Source organism: Ceratosolen solmsi, unplaced genomic scaffold (genome assembly GCF_000503995.2).
Source record: "Ceratosolen solmsi marchali unplaced genomic scaffold, CerSol_1.0 scaffold57, whole genome shotgun sequence".
NCBI lineage: Eukaryota > Metazoa > Arthropoda > Insecta > Hymenoptera > Agaonidae > Ceratosolen > Ceratosolen solmsi.
The window spans coordinates 5,875,037-5,886,614 of NW_011948427.1; the positions used below are offsets into that span (position 1 = coordinate 5,875,037).

Here is an 11,578-nt window from a genome sequence, read left to right on the forward strand (position 1 = left end):
ATTGGCTTCCAAAATATTAATTTTTTTTTTAATTTAAATAAAAATTCTAGTATAAAAATTTGCAGTTATTTATTATAATTTATAAACAGTGTCATATTTCACGACTTTATTAAACATAAAGAAACAAAAAAAAATTTGAAAATTATATACGCATGTATGTATGTATGTACTAAATATAATTCGTAAAATAAGTACTTTCTTGTCTACTGATATTTTCATATCGAGTGCAAATAAAATTTATCGAAATCTAATTCATTAACATAGAGCATCCAAAAATGAATCTTAATTCTTAATTCCTCTCGATGAGCATAAGAAATCAATTTTAAAATTTTAATTAATTTGCACTGCTATTTTGCTTAATCAACGACTAATTATTACAAGTAATTCATAAAATGAACTAAAATAGGAAAGTATTTCACTTTATTGTTGAGCAGCGCCCAAGGAATTCTCAGTTCTTTTAAATGCAGAGCCAGAGCTTGCGCCGGTTTCCCATGGATGTACTTCAATGGCAAAAAGTTGATAAGATAGGTCGAAGTAATTGAAGCCCCGATCCGGTTTGCCAAGATGTCCATTCCATGCCTCTTCACTGCCACTCTTCCTGATTCTGCACGACGTCATGAGTATAATCATCGGTGGTTGCTGGTTGAATGTAAGTCGCGTTGACGGTGCCGCTTGCAAAGGGATTCGTCGAAACAAAGGGATTCCCCTGGCCGATCTCGGTAGCCCCATAGCTGATCGTCGGGTCTTTGTAAATCGGTTTTTCTTGCCGCTGATAATCGTTTGGTAACGCTGGTGGCAGTTGCTGCTGCGGTTGTTTTTCCTGACTCCAATCGTTCACCTCGTTGTCCGTAAGGGATGGTTGTCTCTGCAGAGATGGTTTAAAAAATGATAAAATGGATCAGGCGAGGAATATGAATGGGATAAAAGAACTTGGTAGCTGGTCATCGATAGTGGTAAATGATAGTCAAGAATACTGATTTATTTTATGAAATTATTAATAGGATGATAATGTAAACAAATGAATAATAATCAGCAGTACAACCTAAGACCAATAAACATTTAGTTAAATTATATTATTTTCCTATGCTGACCATATTGACATAAATTAGTACACCTGAGCAAGAAGTCAGCAGTCACTTTTTCAAATATTACTTGAAAAAATAATGAGAATAAATTATATTATACACTTCATTTATTAAATTTCATTATGTTCAAAAAATTTCATCATTATATTCATATTTTATATAAACATCTACCGAAAACTTTATTTTCTGCCTTGAATAATAATATAAATTTAAAATTATATAAATACTATAAATACCTTGAGAAGTATTATTTTAGATTTTTAAAATATGAATTTTTAACAGGCATTTTAAGTAATCGATAATTTTGAAAAAAATTTAATTAAATTATTGAATAAATTGTATAGGCATCGTTAATTAATTTTCTTTTTAAAACAAAATACTTGCAACAATTTCAAGGAAATTTTATGTTCAATATCAACCGTATTATTATAGATATATTTTCATTTGTTAAAATTTTAATTTATAATTAAAATGTTTTAAATATATCAATCTCTTGTAAATTGTCTTGTGTAAATTAGTATAATTAGCTTTCCTATTAGTTTAAATAATGTCAAATATTTTTAATTTTTTCGTTATCATAAAATTATTTTGAATATAAAATATTTTAACAAATTTTGTTTTTATAAATAATGATAAATGCATGTTAAAAAAAATTCGACTGTTGTATATCCGATAAGTTAACTATCTTATGGATTGTATGAGTATTAATTACAATATTATATTTAATATTACATTATCAATTTTTTGTTTAATAGTATAAATTTATTTTTCAACTTTCATAACAATTTATAATTCATTTCGCAATCTAGTTTTTATTTATTTCTTTGACTATATTACAATAGAGTTCATGAATTTGCTTTTGTTTGAAAAATCATGTAACTCTACGACAAACACATTATTGTATGAATTTTCATTAGAATCACATCCCCTAAATTAACTCTTCGTTTCTTAATTTTAATTTTATTAAAAATCTATTTTGATTAATTTGGGATAAAAAAAAAATTAAAAACGTTTATAAACATAACATGAAAAGAAGTATTTAATAATTTTCATTTGTAAAAAATTATAAGACAATATCATGAATTAAACTAATGGTTTAATAAACGTTATGAGGAAGTTTTTGCATAAGCTTCACATTGAATAAATCGTTATATATAAATTCAGACCGAATTATAATTACAACAATTTATACTTTATGGTTTAGTGTTACATTATCAAGCAATAGTCGCGCAACATTAATAAATATAAATGGCTTTATTGACATTAGATGATTTTATTAAATAAAACATTATATAAAATCAATAAATTAACTTATTAGAAATTATGATTTAAATGAAGTGGAACTAATATAATTCTATTATAATACATATTATTTTGGTGTATGTGCCTATGTGTATATTTATCATTATTTTCAGTCTACATGTGTAAAATTTTTATCTATCTATCCGCATATTTTTATTATTCTAAGAAGATCAAGAAGGAGAGTTTAATTGCCAATAATTATATAAACACGGTAATATAACTATTTAAGGTGTCTGAATTTTTTTTAATCGATATAAGCATGTAAAAGAGGTAATGCATGAAAATCGTAAAAAAATGTAATTCTAAAGCTATAAATATATTCGTGCGTTATTTAAAAAAAAGCACTTAATATTTAATGATTATTAGAGTGTTTTATTAGATATGTTTTATTGTCAATAATACTTATATGGTATTTTTATACATATAATGAAGCAAATTTTATATGTAATATAAATAATATTATCAAAATCTAAATCTAAAGTATCATTCTTCGCAAACTCAATAGACTCTAAGTCAACATCTAAGAATATTATATTTTTATCTGTATGCTTATATAATAGAATATAATAATTTATATAAAAAATGAACGAACTTACGATAAATTGTGTTTGCATAACTTGAGGTGGTGGTGGTACGGGAGGTCGTCTGTGTGCCAGATCATCTAGAGGATTCCAACTGGCTTTCTCTTCAGTCAAAGGATCAGCCCAAGGTTGTAGCTCGCCTGAGCAAAATATCGCATAGAATGTAACCCCAACGAAGTGTACGCAAGCAGCCGTGACAAAAACATTGCGCCAGCTATGCGGATCCTTATGCCTTGTAATGTTGTCGACGAAGAAGGGCACAAGGAGGCCGGCTATGGTGCCGATTCCATTTGACATGCCCATGAGAATGCTAGCGTATCGCGGCGCTATATCCAGATGATTAACGTTGAAACCGGAAATGGCAAAGCCGCTACAGGCCACACCAATTGTAAGAGCTAATGTTGCTGCGGCCCCATTTCTATGAGTTGTACAGTTGGCTACGACGAGAAAGAAGATGGCTTCCATGCCGAAACCCCCGCAGTTAAAAAGCTTACGTACGTTCGTAGTGGACATGATACCACGCTTGCGCAGGTAATCTGCCAGCAGACCTCCGCATGGCACGATCATTGTCATGAGCAGGTGTGGCACAGAACCCAGGATCCCTGTCTATATTCAGAATTTTCTCTTTAGCTCGATGTTTCTTTCTCAATTTATATAACTTTTTTTTGACATTTTTTTCATTTTTTGACATTCTTTATATATTTAGTACGGTGTAAATGTGCTAGATTCAATTAAAAACTATTCAAATTCTGAAATGTTATGAAATTAGTATTACAAATTACTATTATAAATTAGTATATAGTTTGTTGTACCAATGTTATGAATTTTTAATATCCAAAAAATAATCTTTGGTTAAAATATCGATAGAATGCAGCTAATTCTGTTAGCTGTAATTATAGTGTGACTATTTTATTAGTTCTAGATAATTTTTATAGATATTTCAATATCGATAAGCAGTATCTCGAATTAATATTGTTATTACAAAAATCATAAAGTACAACAGGCAGAAAATTAACCTCAACGACAGGCATGTCGAAAGCCTCGTGCATAAAACGACCTTGAAAAAGCACGAGCAGATAAAAATTCCAAGATCTGCAGAAGTTAGCGACAATGATAGCGTATACAGGCATCGACGTAAAGAACTTTCGCCAGGGTGTTGTCCATAATGTCGGCATGGGCTGATTTGCCTGCCCTTGGCCTAGAGAATCCTCGATATAGCGTAACTCACGCGCTGAGATGCACGGATGTTTCGAAGGCTTTTCAAACGAGAGCCAAAGCCAAAAACAATACCATATAATTCCAAAAATACCTGAAAGCATATTTTCTTGATTCTTCAAGGAGGTTTTAAAAATATTAAGAATCGGAGCTATTTTTATATAAATGAATATGAAGCCATAGGGTGTCGATGAAAAAAAAAAAATTAAATATTTAAAGTAATTAATCTATAAATATATAATTTATTTATTAATTTTGTGAGAAATTGGGAGAAAAAATAACAAAAAATATGCATTAAGTGAGAATTAAATTTAATATTGAGGTCTTCTTAATATTGGTGGTAAACATTAACGTAAATATTCGATAGAATAGATATAAATATTTGTATATAAAAATAATGCCACACAGTAAAATGAGACTTTTATTAACTATTATAACAAAATTAACTTGCCATAAAAGTAGAAAGAAGCAGTCCATCCAAGCCAATTACTTAGCACACCGGATAGCGGAATTCCTATGACAACAGCAGCATACGAACCACAAAATGCTAGAGTCGCCAATCGAGATCTTTCAAGAGGTGGAGCCCAATATTTCCATATACCATGACATGCTGGATATGTGACACCCTAAACAAATAGTAAATTTAAATTATCACTTTTAATTATTATTTTTTAATGAAATTTCTTATCCAAACTGATAAATCAAATATTGTAAAGCAATAAGAATGAGAATGACGATAACAATAACGCTGATAATGATGAGAACGATGATGATAAGAATATCAATAACAACAATAATAGTAGTAATGGTTAATAACATAAACTATGTGCTATTTTATAAAATTCTAAAAGTATTGGACGGCTAAGAAATACAATGTATAATAATATAGGTAAACGAATAGATAGTAAATTTTTCGCACACCTCGACTAGGCCCTTGCATACTTGAACGAACATATCGACGACGGGACTTAAACTGAGGGCGCCAGGTACAAGGAGATTGAGAAAGGAGGATATGACGATGGCCAGACCAAATATCCGATTGGCAGGGTAAAGGGAAGCGAGGAAGCCACCTGGCACCTGTGTCACCAAATAGCCCCAGAAGAAGGATGAGTCGACGGCACTCTGGGTTCCCACAGTCCAATTGAAAATATTTTCTGAACTATTGCTCATCTTCAACTTGGCCATACCCATATTGCATCGCATACCAAATGAGATAATAAAACCTGTGTTATAAACGAGAGTGGAAATTGTAAAAAAAATGAACGATTATATATCATGTCGGTAATATTTTCTGCTAAATAAACTAGATAAGCAATTTTTGAGTGTGCGTGTGCGTGTGCGTGTGCGCGTGCGTGTGCGTGTGCGTGTGTGTGTGTTAAGGATGATATAAAACATCTAAAAGCCTTCTAAATGTATAAATAATCGTATTATAAACTTAATATATTGTATCAAATATTAAATGTTGCATATTTTAAAACAAACACAGTTTTAAATAATTCATTTCAAAATGTATGTACGATTGATAAAAATAAATTATCAATGAAGAATTATATTATTATATTATTATATATATTTATATATATTTATTAATATATTTATAATATATAATATATAATATAATATATAATATTTATAAATACATAAATATTATATTATATTATATTATAAAAAATCAATTATACTATATAATTATACTTATAACTTATAATCATTGCTCTTGAAAAATCTATTTTTTTTACACTGCATGTTGTATTTTTATATCATTAAAAAAATTATAAAATATAAATGTGAAGAATTTATTTTTTAACCTTTAATTTCGAAGTCTTCGTAACATTGATTATTAAGTAATGCATAGTACGTAGTAAAACGTTTGTGCTTACCCATACAGGCTAAAAGAGCGATGGTGTACCTCTTGGATAAACAGGGACATTCGGGCATACAGTAAGTATCAATGTGGCGCAAGGGTGGTCTTTCCGGTTCCGGTAGTGCATCTAGTGAGATTTGTTTATTGAACCCTCTCATCGTCTCATCCTCGAAGGCCAAATTTTCTTTGATGTGCTCGCTCGGCATTTCAAACTCCTCGTATCCGGCATTTTCCCCACCTCCACCTCTTCTTATACTGTGCCATTAACCCAAATTTATTTGGATATCAAAACACAAAACGTTAAATAATAAATTTGTTTATATTGTAAGTTTGTAATATTAGAGAGGAAAGTTGTTGCCATTTTATAATATTTACATATATATTTAAGAGCGTTCATTGATTTGACTGATTTATAATATACCATTAATACTTTGTTTGAGAATCATTGCTCATTTTTCAATAAAAAATACATAATAAGAATACGCAATATAATGTAGATAAAAAAAATCAAAAGTAGTAAATGAAAATTTCACGCCTGTTTGTTTGAAAAATCAAAGTTTATTTGAAAGAGTATTTGATATTTGTGATCTTATCAACAGTGAGATTTAAATGTAATCACCTTACCTCGAAAGTTTCTGAGAAGCTTTGTTCTTAAGGGAATCGAAGGCCGCGAGACCCGCCGTCGCAAATCCGGACATTTTTCAATTATTGGGGTTGTTCTTGCTGTCGTAATGATTACCCTGTTCTTATGCAGCCCCTAAAATAGAATTTCAGTCTTATTAATTAGTGTAATTATTATTTTTAATTAAATTCAATATTAAAATACAACATTTCAATGTATGCTAAAAAGGCATTTACAGAATAACATACATAGAACGATAAATTTAATGTCTATAATGAAAATTTCAGCTCCGTTTTTATTATTGAATATCGAAACTTCTTTATTCTGAATCGCACAATAATATTATAAAATATAATAAATCTTAGATTCCAATAATAATCTCAACTTATTCGTATCATAAAATGTCTACCAAAACAAATACAATTAAATAGAGCTTACATAAAATACTTATATAAAATATTAAATTCTTTACCAAAATATTGCAAATATGTGGTATAAATATCTAAATTCGAAAAAAAATGATAGAGTAAATGGTCTCTCAATATAATAAATTCTGTGACTGAAGAAACCAAATTTCGTCTAACGTATAAAAGTCAGCAATTCATGAACTTGGAAACCTTTCCTTTTGCTTATAAAGTCTCAGTTGAAAGGCACGCTTAAGTTAAGCCTTAAAAATGAAGTTCAAAAGCTCCATTGCTAGTTGGAGAAAGTAGACTACCTCCGGTGAATAATCAGTCGCGCCGTGTTTCGGACCGATAAGGGTCACGCGTCACTTTTCCATATATCTTACTCGGGCCGATAAAATTCGAAGGGCCATGTTATCCATTGGAGTAGTTGAATCACAGCCGCTAAGGGGAAGATAGATCTCGACGGCTGTTTACCTAGAAGCCTCTCTGGACCGTAATCCAGTCCAACCCCCGGGGAGCAGCTATGAGGGCGAGGGCCTCTGTGTAAGTGCGTATAGATGCATGGAAGAGCTCAAGGATTGCGAGCCGCTTGTTCGCGGCTATTCTCCTTTCCCCCTTAACACAGTTGCGGCACCTTCTTATACGTCATGCTGACTCTTTTCATCTTTTGTTACGGGTCGTTATGTGGCTGGTTCACTATACTCCTGGCGCCTCTGCGACTCGACAGCAATGCTAACGCCTCGATTACTCTTACACCCCCGATAAATATATGCCATTCTCTATTCATATCGCTGATGATTCAAATTTCCCAAAGATTACAAAATTTTTTTATTTATTAAGATTACAATTGTCGAACTTGCACGAGATTCAAATATATTATTTGACGTTATAATTTACGACGTGATTTATATCTGAATTGAAGCACAGTTTCCGCATTTATATAAAACTATATATTCATTGGACTGATATTTGAATAACACTTTAGATCTACACTCACGTTATATTACAATATTTAAAAGATAAAAAAAATTATATAAAATACGTGGATTATTCCTATTTGAGGAAAAAAAATTATTAAATAATAAAATTGTGTTAAAATTGCGTAAACTGTACTTTGATTTAGTAATACCATGTGCAGATAATATTTGTAATTTCATTGATAGATATAATATATATATATATATATATATACATATGAATTCATATCCGTATAATTTGTTTAACAAATAATTTTGTTAGTAAGTAGTTAATGAAAGTACATTTGAAATCATTAAATAAATCTATTTATCATAGAAAAGAAAATATTTTATTCAGTAATTGCTACTTTTTTTAAACGGGATGCCTGCGAATGTCATCTACTCTAAATTAGATAATCTAATAGAATTATTCTTATAAAATAGATTATTAAATTTGTCGTTGCTCAAAATAATCTTAAGATAATCATATACATTATAAAATACGGAGAAATAAAACGATACTCTTCCCGACTTAAATAATGAATGTTTGAAGGCGCCAAAAAGTCCCCACAAGATTCTAATACCACGACCTACATACATATATATATATATATACGCGTATTTAGGTACGTAAATAGACGAGTCCAATTCACGCCAGGATACTGCAGAATAATTGATTTTAACGAAAAAATAGACTACAGGGATAAAAAGAGAAGAAGAAAATAAACCCGTACATAAGCCCGTATTAAACACGTAATTCCTATAAACGTAACATCATCATCAATTGGATATTAAAAGCTGATCGACACGTGATCGCTGATAATAGACAATGGACAGGAAGTGCACGACGACACGTGTTATATAGAAGCACAACGAGTAAATGGAAATCAAGTGACAGGAGTGACGAAGAGCTTAGTTAGTAATTGCCTATGCGCCTTTTATCCACACGCACTAATATGAGGGACAGAAAAGTCGTACGGCGCCGGTACAAAAAATCATCGTTCAACATAACTTTAAATACAAGTCCATTGATTTTTTCGTTAAAAATATATTTTGTATTGTCATTTTTTGTTTTCTTTGATCAATACTTTATATAACATGTATCATTAATGCTGCATATGAGATAATTGTTAAATACAGAATGATCATTCCTTTATATATGATTTTATATTTGTTAAAGAAAAAAAAATGGAGAACATAAAATGTAACTTGTACTATTGATTCCCACAATACTTTTATAAATTTCAATCTATATCTTATAGCTATAGGAAATAAGTAATTATTCAAAATTATTTAAAATTTAATATAATTTCAGTATTTTTATAATAATTCACAACTATAAATTTTAACTATTGTCGTGAATCATTTAAACCAGTTTTAAAAAACAAAAAACGCTTCTATTGGAAAAAAATTAAATTCAACGATAAGCTTGCTATAATTGCACATAAATTAAGTATTTCAATTTGTGTCATATTTTATAACAATTTGTGCAAATTTGTGACAAATGTTAACATAAGTATTATGATATTTATTATATCGACATTCAGATTTGTAGAAAGATAAGACCTTCCCTTTACCGTAAAAACATATCTATTTATATTAATTATATGAATTATATTATTATTTATGTAATTAATGTTCATAAAAATGATAATTTATACTTTATACAGTTTTTAAAAGCATTTCATTGTATTGATCCCAGTTCTAGTTCGATAAAACGTCCACGTCCATTTTTCATTTCGTGAGCTTTCACCAAAATGTTCTAAATGACGGAAAGTAGAACTTTCTTAGCTTGTCATTAGAGATCTTAACTTTACGTAGCATAACTCTATAAATGGTGATTAATAATCAAATATGGTGATTAATAATTATGGTGAAAAGAATAAGTAATGCAGTGAAAATTATACGTATGTAAGATAAAAAGGAAGATATAACAAATTGCTCTAAAAAATTTAGCACAGAAATGAAAAATAAAAACGGTAATTATTAATAACGGTGGTGATTGTATTCATAATAATGAAAATTTTCTTTAAACGTACTAAGAAGTCAAAATAGCCCCAAAAAAGTTTCGGCCCAGTTTTTATTCCATTTTCTTTTTTTCTAGTACATTAAAAATGTTTATATACAGCACGAGAAACAAAGATCAAATATATTATAATTATTCCAAAATTAAATTTTGCAGAAAATTTTAAATCCAAAAAAGGATACACTTGGATAAGTCCTACAGTTTTGATACAAAATTTTACTAACGTAATGCCACGACAGAAAGACAAATACACACACTTTCCACTTGACATCGAGATTATCCGAAAAAATTACCAGAAATGTCTATCAAATCTCTTCTTTTATAAGGACGAGATACCTAAAAAAAAAAAAAAAAAAAATCATAAAGCGTAGAAAGAGCACGTTGATCTCCAACATCCTGCCTACAGTCCTCTACCACCGCTTGATCCCCCAGAGGGAATCACTGACAAGGAACGAGCACTGATCACCTTTGGCATATCACACTCGCGAATTAAATAGCGCTTCCGGACGAACGAAAAGGCGGAAGAACGTGAACCAAAGTTTCAGGAAGTACAGTAAATCAGTATTGCAGATGATAAATGGATGAGAGTAAAGATGGGGATTAAAATAACTCACCAATAATTAGTCCAGATTGTGTCACTGGCGGAGCGGGTTTGGGGAAAACGCGCGGGCCTCTACGCGCGGCTCGCGGGCTCTATCTCATTCGGGACGAATTGCTAGGAATCGCGCCGCAACGGCGGTGGTGGCGGTGGCGGCGGCAGCAGCGGCGGTGGCTACGGCGGCTGCGGCAGCGGCGGCGGTCATTACGGCCCCTCGCGGGGGTGGAAGGATGCGCGCGCGTACACGTCGATTGGCGCACGATGTCGCGGCGCATCGACGCCTCGAGCCAATAGCGGGCGAGCCCAGCTGAGCGCGGATCGACCCCGGGCGGAGCTTGCGGACGAGGATGACGAGGAAGACGAGGACGGCGGTGCCGTCGGCGACCCGGCCGACAGCCCCGGTAATGGAAGTATTGGTAACGGCGCGCGAGCCCTCGGTCGCATTAAGGGGCACTTTGGTTCGTAAGCTTTTCGCTGGAGGCTAAGCGCCCCGTAATAGCCGCGAATATTTTCATCGCTTGCTAAGCACTTTGCAGCGATGACTCGATGCGATTAGCGAACGAATGGACAAACTGTTTTACTAGTGATGCACGTCCCGTGGGTCTCACCCTCGCTTCATTTACCGTACGGAGATTGCAATAGGAGGGTGAAGCGCGTTGCTTTTATTGAAAACTTACGTCTTAATATAATCGAATCAGCAAAATGGTTGCTTCGATCGAATGAATCGAATGAAAATATTGGGATTATGTTTTAAGATATTTGTCGGATTCTTATTTTATAATGCTGCTTGGATTAATTGTTTAGTAAAATCCTAGTGTTACTAAATTATCGATGGGATTTTCTATCAATGGTAGTTCTGTTAATGAAAATTAATAAAGTGAAAGCTTATGCCAATAGAATGCAGTGGTCTACATTACATTTG

At 31.7% G+C, this 11,578-nt stretch overlaps 1 protein-coding gene across 1 annotated transcript; it reads right to left on the reverse strand.

Moving 5' to 3' along the window:
* Nucleotides 1-486: 486 nt before the first annotated feature.
* VGlut (Vesicular glutamate transporter) lies at nucleotides 487-6,745 on the reverse strand. The gene is made up of 7 exons (XM_011501226.1): nucleotides 6,672-6,745; nucleotides 6,064-6,302; nucleotides 5,105-5,406; nucleotides 4,635-4,809; nucleotides 3,985-4,277; nucleotides 2,984-3,574; nucleotides 487-865 (listed from the first exon to the last, which is right to left on the reverse strand). The coding sequence occupies exons 1-7, from the start codon at nucleotides 6,743-6,745 to the stop codon at nucleotides 584-586; spliced, it is 1,956 nt and encodes a 651-aa protein (XP_011499528.1). The 3' UTR covers nucleotides 487-583.
* Nucleotides 6,746-11,578: the final 4,833 nt, after the last annotated feature.

Bases quoted from the DNA above. Each gene is read 5' to 3' on its own strand.
- VGlut (XM_011501226.1), bottom strand. From the start codon at position 6,745: ATGTCCGGATTTGCGACGGCGGGTCTCGCGGCCTTCGATTCCCTTAAG. The intron at 5,407-6,063 runs GTAAGCACAAAC...TTTATAACACAG, and splicing joins CGCTCTTTTAGCCTGTATGG to GTTTTATTATCTCATTTGGT. The intron at 4,810-5,104 runs GTGTGCGAAAAA...CTATTTGTTTAG, and splicing joins TATGCAAGGGCCTAGTCGAG to GGTGTCACATATCCAGCATG.